Source organism: Antennarius striatus, chromosome 9 (genome assembly GCF_040054535.1).
Source record: "Antennarius striatus isolate MH-2024 chromosome 9, ASM4005453v1, whole genome shotgun sequence".
NCBI lineage: Eukaryota > Metazoa > Chordata > Actinopteri > Lophiiformes > Antennariidae > Antennarius > Antennarius striatus.
Window position 1 is genome coordinate 17368928 of NC_090784.1, and position 15934 is coordinate 17384861.

At 40.7% G+C, this 15934-nt stretch overlaps 2 protein-coding genes across 2 annotated transcripts; one reads left to right on the forward strand and one right to left on the reverse strand.

Annotated features, from left to right (window-relative positions):
- Positions 1–520: 520 nt before the first annotated feature.
- On the reverse strand, positions 521–5809 carry p3h3 (prolyl 3-hydroxylase 3). The gene is made up of 16 exons (XM_068323839.1): positions 5487–5809; positions 4636–4820; positions 4204–4362; positions 3860–4052; positions 3615–3746; positions 3331–3473; positions 3072–3161; positions 2856–2908; positions 2684–2763; positions 2442–2569; positions 2270–2365; positions 1993–2143; positions 1713–1830; positions 1423–1498; positions 1202–1342; positions 521–1031 (listed from the first exon to the last, which is right to left on the reverse strand). Exons 1-16 carry the CDS (start codon positions 5779–5781, stop codon positions 876–878), a joined length of 2196 nt encoding a protein of 731 aa, XP_068179940.1. The 5' UTR covers positions 5782–5809; the 3' UTR covers positions 521–875.
- A 1175-nt stretch (positions 5810–6984) lies between these two features.
- Positions 6985–15866, forward strand: usp5 (ubiquitin specific peptidase 5 (isopeptidase T)). The gene is made up of 20 exons (XM_068324251.1): positions 6985–7378; positions 7913–8041; positions 8198–8264; positions 8359–8486; positions 8881–9026; positions 9610–9794; positions 9938–10032; positions 10916–11109; positions 11324–11395; positions 11543–11630; positions 11758–11883; positions 11958–12111; positions 12649–12811; positions 12902–12990; positions 13109–13237; positions 13657–13800; positions 13887–14029; positions 14222–14369; positions 14527–14611; positions 15203–15866. The coding sequence occupies exons 1-20, from the start codon at positions 7271–7273 to the stop codon at positions 15294–15296; spliced, it is 2487 nt and encodes an 828-aa protein (XP_068180352.1). The 5' UTR covers positions 6985–7270; the 3' UTR covers positions 15297–15866.
- The last annotated feature ends 68 nt before the right edge of the window (positions 15867–15934 follow it).

Sequence of the window (15934 nt, forward strand, 5' to 3'; positions counted from 1 at the left end):
AATACTCTTCCATGGATACTGTTTTTTTTTATGCCTGGTTACTTTCATGTGGAGCCATGAACACTGACATTAATCAAGGTGAGAGCATTCCAGCTCCTCAGATGTTTTACTTGGCTCTCTTGTCTTCTTCAATGAGTGTTCATCACACTCCAGGAAGGTTGTCCACTTCTGGCAAGGTTCACTATTGTTCCAAGTCTCCTCAAGCTGCACATAATGTTTCTCACTGCGGATCTGTGGAGTCCCACAACCTTAGAAATAGCTTTGCAACACTGCCAAGACTGACTCCTATCAACTTCATCCTCATGTCTTCCAGAGTTTCTTTCCATTTTATGTAATTCTGGTGAAATTGTTGAACAGGCCTGAGCATATCGACTTTAGCTGCAACCATTAATGATGCAGTTTTGGGGATTTAGTTTTAACTGGGGCAAATCATATCACAAAGCTTCCATGTTACCAGTTTACTCATCCTGTCTTCATTCTACATTAAGATATGTTTTAAGATAAAACGTTTTTGCAGCTCTGTATATTAAAGACGCACATTGATTTCTTTTATTCCATCTTAATTTCAAAAGGGAGTGAAATCAATCATTACTGCAGCTTTTAAACAGTTCAGATGGAAATTAGGATGATTAAAGAGCAGCGTTATCTCACATGTCTTCATCACATACAGTATAAACAGTGTCTGCAAACATGCATTCAGCTTTACAAAAAAAATACATTCAAATTTACAAAACAATGCAGTAGGTGAAAAGTGAATTTGGGGTTAAAAACTAAAGTGTCTGTTGTTGGTGTGATGATTGACTGGGACACTGGAGTGGAGTCAGATGACGTATTCCAGTCTGGGTGTTTCAGTCTGTCGGGTTTTGTTGTGTCTTTCACAACTCATCTCTGCCTCCAACCACCCTCCCTCTACTTGTCTCCTTTGGAGCCTGGATCCGAGCATTCCGGGTGACTTTTCCTTCTTCCTTTTCATCGTTGTTCACCACTTTGTGTCCATCTGCAGCCCATATGGCCTCTGCCTCCTCTCGTTCCTGAGGGAGAGAAGAAAAATCATAGCAATTAATGGAAAAATATTATTTCCAGGGATTTGATAACAATAGATTCAAATTATTATTATATTATAATTCGGACATTTTATGGAACATGGGAGTCCCAACATCCACATGTATATGACAATATTGTGTGATGTAATCAAGCTCACCATGTCCCTGTAGAGCTTCTCCTTTGAGAACCAGAGGGCCAGCGCGCACCGCCGGCCGCTGGTCACCGCCGTAACACCATGTGGGTTGACTGGACCTGAGGAGAAGCCCACCAGTCGACCACAGCTTGGTTTTACTCTGGCCTTGAGGCGCGGAAAGGGAAGGAAAAAACAGGTTTTATTCCTCCCAAAAGGGAGTGGCCTTATATTGAAAATTGACTTACTGTTACTGTCTTGGCATCTCTGGTTGTGAAGAACAATTCTCCTCCATCAAAGTTGTCATTCAGGTAGAGGATGGCACTGTGAGGGAAAACACTCAGCTGTAAAAAGATTCATTATGTTTCTGCTGGTTAACCTTTTACTTAATAACTCAATAATTCTACTGTGAAGGCAAACAAATTAATTTGGGGATATTGAGTTCCTACTACATTGGCACAGTTTTACACAGCATTACTAATACAATTTGTCTTTTTGCTTGCTGCGCCTGCTTCCTCATCAGATTACTTTTGAGTACCTGAGGTCTCTGTGTATGAATGCTGGAGGTTCTCTCCAGCACTGCTTTGTGTCAGGCTCCAGGAGACAGTTGTCAACATGGACAGGGTGAGAGAGGTCCACTCTGCCCTCCTGGTCACCTCAGCACAGAAAATCAAAGGAACTCTTTCACTTCCCCAAACGACAGATATAAATTGACAGGTAAAAGTCAGACTAGGTTGCTGTTGTAGTTCCACATGCTCATCCCTTCTAGAAAATAATAGTGATCTCAAACAACAGAGGCTGAGATAATTTGGGATTACCTGCAACGGCGGTGCGACAGACCAGGTGTGTGAAAGTGATGAAGAGTCCTGAGGGGCTCCTGAAGTAGGAGTGCAGCAGGACTCTTACTCTCTCACCCAGCTCATGTAGAAGCCTGGAATCTGTTTGGTTCACCAGGCCATCCTGAGCCAACTGCAAACGATAAAGTCATGTTAAATAATGCACTTCATAAAACATGTTCAAGCACAGGATTTATATCAGGTTGATATAATACATTGGGCGTTTAAAACATTTCACCAATACCTCCTGGTTGCCTACCTTCAGAGCCTTGAGAACCGTCAGGCCCTCAAATGTTTCATGAGGTGTGTGTGGTGACCGTCGTCCCCGGTAACCATCTCCGACAGATGCTGCAGCCTATCAGAGATTAAAGGAAACTGCAGGTGAGAGTGTTGCTACATCTGTCCTGACTCTCTAAACAATCTGAACATACCGCTGCCAGATGCAGTATTCTTTCACACTCCTTCTCAGTCATGACCCCATCGAGTACTACACGGTTGGTCCCATTTAAGATTTCATTATCCATGGTGATGGTTACACCCACCTGTGGGACTGATCCACCTGAAGAGAGGACAAACAAGAAAAGATGAGAGAGACGATGAAAAACGACAAGAAATGAGATGTGAGTTGGTAAATTCTTAACCACCAGAGATGAAAACAAGACGATGGAATCACCTGCAAAAAATCCACTGTCATCCACTTCCTCCTGCTCATCTCCGGCTTGCATTCTGTCATTCATTTTCTCCTTTTCAGCTCTGAAAGTTAAATGCAAAAAAACTGTGCTGAAGGCACATGAAGTTTGACAAATGCTCATTGCAAAAAATATATTTCCTTCAGACTTTCTCACCTCCAAGTATTCTTTAGCGATTCTGGTACAACTTCTTCTGGGGTCCATAGATCCTAAAAGGAAAGGCCTGCTTGAATGTGTGTATGCAGTTTTGTGTATGTGCATATTTGGCTCAGTTTGGGCTACATCATATGATGACTATGACAGAACTTGGCAGAGAATTACTTGGGATATAAAATTGTGTTTGTGTCACGTATCTCTAGTGTCACTACTTACAGGGTCAACGAAACTGAAGTCAAGGTTCTCCATACCAAAATATAACAACTTTTTCTCCTGCAAAGAGCGGCTGATATATGTGACAATTTCCTGCATGACAAATACACAGAAATATGTCATCAGCATGACTAAAAAAATCGGAAGTCTAGCATGTCGAGACAGCGACTTGATTTTCTTTACTGCTATAAATTAAATCTGAAAGCATGATAAATTATTATAACCATAGTGGTGATTTTAATGCAATATAATTAAATAGTACCTGTGCAGGCTGAGTGCTCTGTGACTCTGTATCTCCCCCCAGTGTTTCAGAATAGAACTGCAGATTATCTAAGGAATCTTTGTCAGAAGGGTAAAACAGGAGAAGGGAGCGAAGTGTCTGCACTGCTCCACGAACATCACCACCTGTGGGGAAGAGGGACCACAAAATAAGGTCAACTATAAGGTCAACTGGCACTTAAATTTGAATGCATGACATGAAAAATTTTTAGAGGAAGAAACCCGTATGCTGAATTGTAACCTGAAATTTAACCTCTTAACGCTGACCTTTAAACTGTGCAATATGCAGATGTTCTAGCTGTAAGGGCAGGAAGTCCTCCTGTGCAGAGATCCTTCCAGGTCTTGTGGCCACCTGAGTCACACAGGACTGTCGGCATGCAAGGAGGGACAAGGAAAGAGCTAGACAAAAAATTAGATTGGGTCATTAACAGATAACTATTCAAATTTGGTTATTTTTGTTCTTTTTCATTTAAGTTTAAAGCAGAGAAATCAAGTGACAATCTAGTTTTTACCTGCAGCCTTCTCAAATACACCATCAACACTTTCTTCTCCCCTGTCCTCAGGCAGAGGTTGAGAGGCAACTTCACATTGCACCCTGCACTCCTCTATCTGCCTCATGGTTTCATTCACACACGCTTTCCACTTCTCAACTGCCTTCAACCAGTCAGAGGAGGCTTCATGCTGAAGAGCAGAATCATACAGGACCTGGGTTTTAAGGAGGGGGAGAGGGAAAAAATAAATATAAAATTGAAATATTTAACTTTTTTTAAACAGGAAAAAGATAACTAAAAATATAAATGTAACACTGTCCTCTCTTTCTCATTATTTGGAATGTGAATAGGAAAGAATGAAATACCCAGTGTTTCTCATGCTCATCCTCTCTGTCCTGGAAAGCATCCTCTCTCACTCCCTTCATCCGTCTGTACTTCTCAATGTTGTTCCTCATCTCCAAGTGATTGGGGTTGGCCACAAAGTAGGTATGAGCTGCTGATGCTGCTTTCTGCAACTTTTGTAACTGATAAGCAGGAACAGAGAATTAATGGAAGATACAGTATATCCACATTCATCAGCAATAATCTTATAGGTGGCACAGCTTTTTGCTTATAAGGCTGCATAGCCACAAACTGGTTAAGGTGCCCATCCTGACCCCTTTCCACCTCTGAGAAGGGTTACAATTGGCACATGACCATTACAACTTGACTAAGGAGGAATGGAATAAGGTGGCAGTGGTGGGAAATGAGAAATCATTATGTTTTTGACCTTCCTGGGTACCTGAATAGAAGCTTACCTTGTAGTATGTGACTTGCAAAAAGTTGTAAGGGTTGCGACTGTTGAATTCATACTCAATGTCGGTAGAAACAGGGAGTTGTCCTAGATGTGTGACAGAGCGTCCCATACAGAACTTCAAACACTCAGCCTTCTGCTGTATCCAATCCAAGGCCCAAAGGTCCCACAGATTCCCATTTTCAGAGTCTAACAAAATGGAAATAGCATCATTGTTGGAAACTATAGAACTTCTGTTATTCATGCAAATGATAATAATGTTCAAATGATTACAGTATAGGTTTTTTAGGCATCATCAACATTTGGAATAAATATGACACTTGTTTTAAATGTGCATGCTGTGCATTGATGACTGATGAACAATTCCGCATTCGTAACCAGTCTTTGCCATCTTTGCTTTAGATCTGTTTGTTTGCTGGGCCTGATTCCATTAAATTGCAAAGGTAATTATATATTTATTATTTATTAATTATTTCATTATGTTTGATGCACACTGATTAACACCAATGTTAAGCTAACATGGGTTTTTATGTAGACATTATGTGTTTGACATGACTTTAAAGCTGATGGATCACTGAATTGGTGTTGATACTGCAAAAGTTCCATGCAAAATTCTGATGTGTCATGATTACAATGACTACAAAGACTAAAATGAACCATGTTACCATGTTACACAGAATTACTGTAATTTTTTACCTTTTCAAAGGAGTCGGATGACTTGTTCTAATGTTCAGATTATAAAATAAGGTGTCAAAAGTACACATGACACAAGACATACATAAGAAGGGTTGTTTGGGAGTTCGCACTTTATAGTTGCTTTAATGAAAAATACACAACGTTTGATAAATGACTTACCCAGTTTATGGTATGTCTCTTTCCCTGCTGCCACACACTCATCATGACACTCTCTGCGGATTCTTAACAGTGATTCTCTGGCTGCGATGGATTTCTCCAGCAGCTCCGCAGCCTTCCCCCATTCCTTGCCAAAATATGCCCGTACTCCACTGTAGTACAAAAAATCATACGGCTGCAGAAGTGACGACACTTTATGGCTGTCACTTCTCGGATCTGCAAAAGCAAAACTAAATATTGCTGCCATAACAAAGTGAAACGCCACGTATACAGTGAGACGGTCTGAGGGCAACGCCATGGCTGGAGACGCAAACTGTGGAGGAGAGACGGAGTTGGAAGAAGAGGAGGGACTATGGAAATCCTTAAGGAAGAAAGTTTGGTCTCGATTTAGGATACATGGGTGTTGAAATAAAATGTCCTATCTGACTGGTTCTTTTTTTTATTTTATTTTTTATTGAATTGAGGTAGGGGTAAGTGAGAGGACTGAACTGGCCGATGGATTTGTCCGAGTCTGTAGTTCTGCAGCTGAACCGTGAGAGGAAATTCGTTAATGTTGTGTTCATGGATATTACCGTAAATGTACAAATACTAGGACGGAAAACAATTATTATTCATTGTCTCATAAACTTCTAAACTACTATGTAAAAATTTGACTTTAATTGATTTATTGATTCCGAAATATAGACCAAAGAATCAATTTAGAGGGATTTAGATTTGGGGGGAAAAAACACCATGAATGTTATTGCTTTTTTTCAGAGCTTTGAATTGGTTCATGGAATGAAAACATAACCAAAAACTTAACATTTTTTGGTGTTCTGGAACAGAAACGTTTTTTCAAAATAACAGTACAGTAACCGGTAACTAACTTTTTTTATTCTTGAAAAATTATTTGACCTCATGCTTCTCAATGCGTGATGAGAGCGGAAAGAACCACATCATCCACTATGTTTAAATCAAACTAAACTCTAAACTAACTAGTTTTGAACTGACTAGGTTTTAAACTAACTAGGGTTTGAACTAACCCACTAGGTTTAGAACAAATTAGGTTCTAAACTAACTAGGTTTTGAACTAACTAGGTTTTGAATTGTTATGTAACATAAACATTTTATTTATATTCCTGTTTTATTTTATTTAATTATTATTTATGTTTATTGTTTTATGTTTACACTATATATTTGCACATTTACACCAATCCTGCTTTATGTGCTTTCAATTGCCCCTTGGGGACTAATAAAGTTTTTTGAATTGAATTGACTAAGAGGTAAACGCTGCAGTTTGTCAATCTGAAAAAAAATGTTTGATTTAGACATTAACTCCTTGGCTGCAGCCAATTTCAGAGCAGAGCTTCCCGGACTTTGAAGATTTGAAACTTTGAAGTTACCTATTTATATTTACAGGGAACCTTATTGACCGGCCCCGGAACTATTCTTTGTTGTAACCGGTTCAGGAACGACAATTCTTGGGTGGAACGTGAAACCGGAAACGTTCTGATATTGTGTCTGTTCGGTACGAACCAATTGGCAAAAAAAAAAAATTTCTGGTTCAAAATCCTGCTTTTTACAATCGCGACAGGTGGCGACATTCTGTGTATTACGGTAACGAGCCGCAGTCGAACGGCCTTCCCTCAACATCAGCGAACAGCTCATGATTCATTCACCCAAATACACACAGCAGAAGACAGGCTAGACAACGGACACACTTCCGAGCCGTTAACCCAGGAGGCTTCGGATTCAAACTCAAGAGGAGCAAAGTGTCCCAGTGAAAGGCGGAATCTCGCAAGCCGGACATGGCGGACGTTGGTGAGGTTTTGATGTCGGTTTTGTCCACAATTCGGGTTCCGAAACCCGGAGACCGTGTCCACAAAGACGAATGCGCCTTGTCATTTTCCTCGCCGGTGAGCTATCTCTCCCCCTTTACAAAACAAAACGCCAGACAACAAACTGTGCTCCTTTGCTTCTGATGATCATCCACCCTCTTGTTATCGTCACGTTTAATATTCTATCAGTACAGTCCCACTCCGATTCTTTGACGTGCTTGATTTTCCTGCTTAAACTTACTAGTGAGCTAGCGGCAAGCTAAGCTAATAATGCACTGTAATGGAAACTTAGCTACTCGAGCTTTTTTTTTTTTATGCTAGCTGTACCAGTGTACTGTAATTGTGTTTGCTGTCATATCAGCTAGCAAGAAAACTTAATAATGTTCACTCATAAATGTGATACGACTGTATGGCTATATTTTAACAAAATTAGAAAATGTTTTAATCGTGACGTTGAAGTGGACTGACATCATTTGATTAGTGTAGAATTGAATAACATGTGTTTAGCAGGTTTGCTGGGAAGCTAGTTGCCTCAAATAAAACCTCTAAACTTGTTTTGCCAAGACAAAGAGTGGAATGAACAGACAGCAGCATCTTGTGTCTTCTCTACAGGAGAGCGACGGAGGTCTCTACGTGTGCATGAACACTTTCCTGGGCTTTGGGAGTCACTATGTGGAAAGGCACCACGCTCGGACTGGCCAGAGGGCTTATTTACATATCACTCGTACACGGAAGGCCAAGGTGGACAGTTTTTCTTTTCCATTCTGATTTCTTTTCCCAGTGACAGTTGACACATGTCTCTCTTATTTTGGACACCGTCTACGTCATTTCAATTACTGGTCAAGTGAACCACTGCAGTCTCACAACCTGATGTTATGTTATGTTATGTTCCTACAGAAGGAAGATGATAACAACTCTGGATCCGGACATCCACCCAAGAAGAAGCCCACCAGATTGGCAATAGGTCAGAGCGTGAGTCAATACTAACACAGATAATACAGGACTTTCCTTTGACGATGATGTGTGTCCACCTCCCCTCGTTTTTATGGTCTGTTCAGGAATTGAAGGAGGTTTTGATGTGGAACAAGAGCAGTATGAGGAGGATGTAAAGGTGGTTGTTTTACCTGATAGACAAGAAGTGACATCAGAGGACCTTGGTACCATGCCTGACGTTGTGAAAGAGAGGGTGAGGATTCGAATTTTGTTTTGAAACTAGTTATTAACTCTATTACATTATCAGGTACAGTATTATGACATTTTGTAATATAGTGATTGCTCTTATTAGCATGTGCTTATGACAGTTGGGGCTTGCTGCAGTCTTCAAAAATCTGTGACAAGCACATTATTACGATATTCATTCCTTCTTTCGACAACCGTTTCATCCGCTGTGGCGGGGAGCTGGAGTTTACGCCCTCAGTCAGCTGGGATTATTACAATATATTAAATTAATTTTAGCACATTGGGACACATCTACATTGCACTAAACAGACACATGTGCGTAAATTATTGCTCTCAGTTGTACATTGAGCTGTTTGTCAGAACTAATTTGTTTCGTTCAATATCTTTTGCTGTTCCACAAGGTGTCCCTGTCAATGGCGGGTATTATGGCAGCCGACTCAGTGTCTCACACTTTACAAGTTCAACAGTGGGATGGAGAAGTGAGGCAGGAGTCTAAACATGCCGCTGACCTTAAACAGCTTGACAATGGAGTCAAGATCCCTCCCAGGTGAGACTTTAGATCAATTTTATATTAAGTCACCATTTACTTCTTTATGTAGACTACTGTATTCAACCAAAGCAGAACCACCAGGAAAAGGTATTATCGCCCCAGGTCCACCAAATTCAAATTTATTTGCATTAATAGAAGCTCCAATGGAAGTGTAAAATTTCTAGATGGCAAAAGATGTAAAGATGCAATTTGTCACAATTAATTGATAATATACAAACCTGTTTCAAAATTTAAATGGATTATTTTTTCCAAAAAGAAAAAAAAATCATAAAATAATATACGTTTTTTGATTATCTTCCAGGCAAAAAAGTATTTTGTGACAGTCAGAGGGATAGTGATATGCATTGTATGACGGGAGCATAATAAAGCTTCTTTTTCATGCAAAGATTCTACTTAAATCAAAAAGAGGTTGTAAAACTGCAACTGATAGCTGTCTCTACATAGAGCAGAAGTTCATGAAGTTGCGGAAGTGTATTGAGTCCAATATATGAATGTCCAACTATGGAATGAGTACGTAGGAGCCATTAAATTAATGCATGCACCACTCTGTTAATGCTGTTGTCTTTTTTTAACTTTCTAGTGGCTGGAGGTGCGAGGTGTGTGACCTCCAGGAGAATATTTGGATGAACCTGACAGATGGGAAAGTGCTATGTGGTCGCAGGTATTTTGATGGCTCTGGTGGCAACAACCATGCCCTTATCCATTTCCAAGAGACAGGATACCCACTCGCTGTCAAACTTGGTACCATCACCCCTGATGGTGCAGGTAGGTAATTTTGAGTTCACAGATGTAGAATTTGTTTTAATACAGTTACCTGACCAAAAGCAATTCACTGTCCTACAGTATGTGCTTTTATTTTAATTTACTGCTTCGGTGACCTAAATGCTCCTAAAATTCTATATCTCCAGATGTGTATTCCTATGATGAGGATGACATGGTACTGGATTCTAAGTTACCAGAGCATCTGGCCCACTTTGGCATCAATATGATGACCATGGAGAAGGCAAGTTTGCTGCTCTTTTTGCTGGGATTTGCTATTTGCTGGGATTTTTGTGTCATTGACCAGTGCGGCTATCAAATGGAGACATTTGTCCACTGGTTTATGTATTCCCCTTTAAAAGACTTTCTTGTATAGTTCTTGTATGTTTACTTCTTGTACTGGAGTGATGCTCTGTCTCCTGGTTTGTTTGAAATGAGAGATGATGGATTTGGTTATTTTGTTTGTTTGTTTTTTGTTGTTTTTTTAATGTTAGGGGACAGTCTGTCAGTAACGGCTGGTCTCATCAAAGCTTCAGTTAGACAACCACTTACTTTTTAAAGCTAATGCTTTAGCAGATCCAAATATTAAAAATTGGCCACCTTTTTTGTCTGGTTCTCCCATTTTTTTCTTGCCAGCAGTGCTTAGCACGCTGCTAATTCTTGTGTGCACAGTTTATAACATTGATGACAATACATTTCTTTGGGTGCTCTTACTTTCTTAGCATACCCATGATTTTATTCACCCATTTTTCAAGGATTCAGAGACTTTCTGCCACACCTGCTTCTACTTATCTGTTTGAATGATTTATTTGCCAACTGCATCTTCTCTCCTATAGAGTGAAGACAGGAAAACAAGCCTTAGATCTTTGTACCTCTCACTGTGCACTCTAATGCTGTTTTTCTAATGTATTGCTGCACACCCATAATGATGCTGCATAGACAGGGGGTGGAGGGATTTTGCAAGAATGGAGCAGAAGACAAAGTGCAGCACTTAGTATTGTATCTACCTACTGTTGTTACCGCTCAAAAACCTGCTTTAAGAAATATGATGGCTGTCTCCTAGTCTTTTATGTGTCTGTATCCAAGGTTTTTCTTCCCCTTTCATCATTTTATTTTTCCGATGTCAGACTGAACGAACAATGACAGAGCTGGAGATTGCTGTGAACCAGCGTGTGGGTGAGTGGGAGGTAATCCAGGAATCTGGGACCACCCTACGGCCCCTGTTTGGTTCCGGCCTGACTGGCATGAAGAATCTTGGTAACAGCTGCTACCTCAACTCTGTCATGCAAGTGCTTTTCACCGTTCCAGACTTCCAGAGCAAGTTAGTGCCCTCTCTTACTTATTACCCATCCTATATTCTGTTTTTGGTTAAATGTAGTTATTAAATGGATTATGTATGCAGCAGCAGAAGTGAAATATTTATTCTTAGATTCTTCAATATGCCTATTATGAGAAATGCATTTTACACTCCAGCATTGTTTGAAAGGTAAGGAATGTAATGATTTAACTGCTGTCATCCGTTTCATGCTTTCCAGGTATGTGTCTAACATTGATAAGATCATTGATGAAGCCCCAAGTGACCCCACCCAAGACTTCAAAACTCAAGTGTGAGTGTCCTGTTCTTATGCCTGGTTATTGTTTCTCCTTTTGACAACCATCATTCAATGCTCAAAATCAAGGACACTTAAATAAAAGTTGGCAGTTTTCTAAATGCTTTCTTTTGCATACCTCATCTCTCTGGCGCATTATCACAGGGCCAAACTTGGGTACGGTTTGTTGTCAGGAGAATATTCCAAGCCAGCACCAGATCCTGGAGATGAAAATGGTGCATCTGAACCCAGGGTAAGAGCAATGACTTGGGTTAAACAGTTATTCATGTGAACTGCATGTGGGATTCACTCTCAAAAATAGTTGAGAATGCGACCTGTCTAATATTAACCCCCACTATTGACTACTCCCATATTTACAGGGAGATCAAGCCGGCATAGCACCACGAATGTTCAAAGCTCTTGTTGGGAGGGGCCACCCGGAATTCTCCACCAATCGACAACAGGATGCTCAGGAGTTTTTATTGCACTTCATTAACATGGTGGAGGTAAAGCAACACCCACATCCCATACCTCTTTTACTTCCCAACTTTTCCCTTATATTATTGCTTTTCTCCACTAGAGGAACTGTCGCTCTGGGTCCAACCCATCCGAAGCCTTCAGATTCCTGGTCGAGGAAAGGATTGTTTGCCAGCAGTCACTGAAAGCCAAGTACACACAGCGGGTAGATTACATCATCCAGCTGCCTGTGCCGATGGACCAGGCCACCAACACAGGTGAGGGGCTCATGGGAAACAATACAATGTCCAACCTATACAGCCTCCGACTTCATGGTTCATCAGCAGTTTAAACTGTGTTATTTACAGGGGGTAGGACAACTAAAGATTAGTAACGTATGTCATCAGGATGTGTCAGGTAGCAAGCAAGGGCTGAGAAATTGCGAATAAACACATAACAGTGACTCCATTAAGGAAAGTTTGTGGATTATATTAAATAGTTCCAGTTTAATGCCAACAGTTTTCTGATAGCTGACGTCTAAGTAGAGTATGAGAAATTAACAGAAGTTGGACGCTTGATATCCTTTTATAAATTACAGTACAGGCTAATCTTGGAGAACAATATGTAAAACAGAGGTTTATGTTGGTGTAAAGGGATTCTAGCGTTCTATGGTTTGGTGAGAATTCTATATGTGTGTTCTCACCTACCGACTCTGAAGTAGATCAAATGAGCAGTTCTTACAACAGGCAAATTACAGCGAGGTATTTTTGTTCCTCACTTTTTTGAATGTTTGTTTCCACATTTACTTGAAACAGAAGAGCTTCAGGAGGCAGAGCGTCGACGTGAGGAGGGTGATCCATCCGCCCCTACAGTCCGTGCTCAAATCCCCTTCACAGCTTGCATGGCAGCACTCAGTGAACCAGAGATCCTCACAGACTTCTGGAGCTCAGCTGTGCAGACTAAGACTACTGCCACCAAGTATGAAAAGAGCCCACACATAATGAGAGCCATGAATGAAGCAAATTTTAAGTTGCATTCATTGATATCAGTGTTTGTCTCATTTGTCAGAACGACCCGCTTTGCCTCTTTTCCTGACCATCTGGTCATCCAGATAAAGAAGTTCACCTTTGGCCTTGACTGGGTTCCCAAGAAACTAGGTGCGTAAAATTCACAGCTGTCTGAGAACGACAGCCTTAATAATAATGTCAGGAATGAATGTGTAGAAAACAAACATCTGGAATGCAGCAGATGTGATTTGAAGGTTTATCCCTGCAGACGTGAGCATCGATGTTCCTGATACTCTGGACTTGAGCGCTCTGCGTGCGACCGGCCAGCAGCCAGGGGAAGAGCTTTTACCAGAGGTGGCCCCGCCCCCACTCATGACCCCAGATGTGGAGGTTAAAGGTATCCTGGGTTCCCATGGCAACGAGGAGGACGACTCACTCTACTCCCCACTGCTGTGTTAGTCTGTCTGTCACTTCCGATCTGCTCCTTCCTTCTCTGTGCCACTCTTATTTGTCCATTCCTTGTTTCCTCCTTTTCTTTCTTTTCTGCCGTATCAGTTTTCTCACGTCCTTCCGTTGCCTTATTTATTTATTTACTTTTGCATAATATGAAGTGATTTGGGGTGCATTTCAAATTTAAAACTTGACAAACTGAACAGTGATTTTTCTGGAGCATATCAGTCGTTTGAAGCTTTTTAGAACCTAGTATATTTTAGAAAATTGTCAACTTTTTGCAAACAAAATCAAGCCCCCTCTCTCCCAAAAGAAAATAAAACCAAACAAACTTCATCAAAGTAATTAAAACTTTTCACACAACAGCTCCTGTTTTGGATGACTGCACCGTCTCTCAGTTATGTGAAATGGGATTCCCATTGGAGGCTTGCAGGAAAGCAGTGTACTATGCTGGGAACACTGGAATCGATGGAGCCATGAATTGGATTATGGGCCACATGGAGGATCCAGGTGTGCAGAGGAGAAGGGAATTTAAGATAAACCCGGGATGAGTATGACCACCCCTGACATGTTCTCTTCTTTTTGACTGGCTGCAGACTTCTCGGCCCCCTTGGTGTTACCAGGCTGCAGCTCTGGTCCTGGGACCACACCCACAGAGAGCCTCTCTGAGGAGCACTTGGCAACTATTGTCTCTATGGGCTTCAGTCGAGACCAGGCAACAAGAGCACTTCGGGCCACGGTTAGAATCAAGCTCAGTCTTGGTAGTATTTCAATTTTACTAATTGAAATACTACTTGGCAGTCATAAAAATGAACTGCCAAGTTAAAAGTTACTAATATTAATACAACATCATTTATCAGCCATCACATATTTTTAACTTGATCTACTTCTTAAAGCCCTCAAAAATTACAGTTACCTGTTCATGTCACAGAGTAACGTTGTGGACCGGGCAGTAGACTGGATTTTCTCTCACCTTGATCTGGAGTCCATGGATGTGTCTGAAAGCGGTCGCTCAGCAGCAGAGAGCGAGAGTGGCCGAGATCCTCCACCTGGACCTCATGTCAGAGACGGACCAGGCAGTGAGTCCCATGATCTGAGCCTCGGAATTCTCTCTCTCATATTAGCTACAGAAATGTGTTCATAAGCTAACATCAGCAATGCTACTGCCTTGTGAAATTTTGCATTGGTTATCATTTGATAAAATAATTGTTCTTGTGGCTTCTTTCTTTTCTCCAGAATACGAGTTGTTTGCATTCATCAGTCACATGGGGACAAGCACAATGTGCGGTCACTACGTCTGTCACATTAAGAAAGATCAACAGTAAGTGTTTTCATTTTTTTATTGCCCTTCTGTTCCTTTGGGAGATTTTAAAAGCCTCATTGTGTCTATCTATAGCACATCTAATCTGCCTGTTAAGAAAGGAATTCCCTTACGTACATATTCAACTCCATTTTCTCTTTCACCTGATCAACATGATTGTCAGGTGTTTTGTTGTTGATCCAAGCAAATCCAGTGTTGAGTGTGTGTAGTTTGAATGAGCAGAAACATGAAATGAACAACGGTCAGTGTAGCGCTGGAGACAAGTTGAAGTTTATCAGTTCATGTGATCAGACACACTTGCTGTATGTCTGTGATCACAGCAAGAGTGTTTTGAAAGCCACAGAAAAACATTGATCAACTTAATAAATGAAATGTTTCTTGTTTCTTATCAGCAGTTAATTCATTAAACATCTGTTCCAATGTAAAGGAGTTTCTGATCTTATAAGACCTCAGCAGGGGGCGCCAAACTCCTGGTTTGACCTCAACAATAATAGCTGCTGATGTGATCACAGTGAAAACTAGTCCCCTGTAGGAAGCTTAACTTTTGGCGGGATTGTATTCACTTACAAATGCTATGTCTGTGTTTCACAGGTGGGTAATCTTCAATGATCAGAAGGTGTGTGCTTCTGAGAAACCTCCCAAAGACATGGGATACCTCTACTTCTATCGGAGAGTGGCTGAATGAGACAAAGGAGCATTGCATTAGAAGTGAAGGAGGAGAAATTTGGACCCTATCTCAAAGACACCAGACAACATTCAACCAAACAAGCTTTAGCACACTTTGCATTAGAAGTGTACATAAAAAATCTCATATTACATAAATAAACAGTGGAATAAATTGGTGTAGGTGTACAGATATGGTGTTTGAAAGCCTACATCATGGAATCAACCACAGACAACAGAACTGTTGCTCAGAACCTTCACCCCGTATTAAAAATTACGCTTAATTTCCACTGCCGTAATAGTCACTGCCCCTCTGCATCCAGATATGTTACTTGCAGCCTCCCTGTTTTGTTGGATGGTTGTAGTTCATTGTCAACTTTTTAGCCTGGTGTTAACTCTGTTAACATTTAGGTAAAGTGAAGATAGTTCAACATCTGCATTAATAAAATATAAATCAGACAAAGAACTCACAAATGACTGTTTCAGAGAGAAAGAAAGAAAAAAATCAAACTTGTGAGGGTGATATCTGGGTGTGATCTAGTTTTTTTTTGGTTTCTTTTTGTTTTTGCAAATAAATCCCGAGTTACTTCTGCTGTGACAAATAAAGAATTGTCTTTCTGTTATAATGAGTTGGTTTTCATATACAATTTCTCTAGTGGT

Bases quoted from the DNA above. Each gene is read 5' to 3' on its own strand.
- p3h3 (XM_068323839.1), bottom strand. From the start codon at position 5,781: ATGGCGTTGCCCTCAGACCGTCTCACTGTATACGTGGCGTTTCACTTT. The intron at 3,474-3,614 runs GTCAGCGTTAAG...TCTTCCCCACAG, and splicing joins GCATATTGCACAGTTTAAAG to GTGGTGATGTTCGTGGAGCA. The intron at 2,909-3,071 runs GTAAGTAGTGAC...CTTTCCTTTTAG, and splicing joins ACTTCAGTTTCGTTGACCCT to GATCTATGGACCCCAGAAGA.
- usp5 (XM_068324251.1), top strand. From the start codon at position 7,271: ATGGCGGACGTTGGTGAGGTTTTGATGTCGGTTTTGTCCACAATTCGG. The intron at 14,030-14,221 runs GTTAGAATCAAG...TTCATGTCACAG, and splicing joins CAAGAGCACTTCGGGCCACG to AGTAACGTTGTGGACCGGGC. The intron at 14,370-14,526 runs GTGAGTCCCATG...TCTTTTCTCCAG, and splicing joins TGTCAGAGACGGACCAGGCA to AATACGAGTTGTTTGCATTC.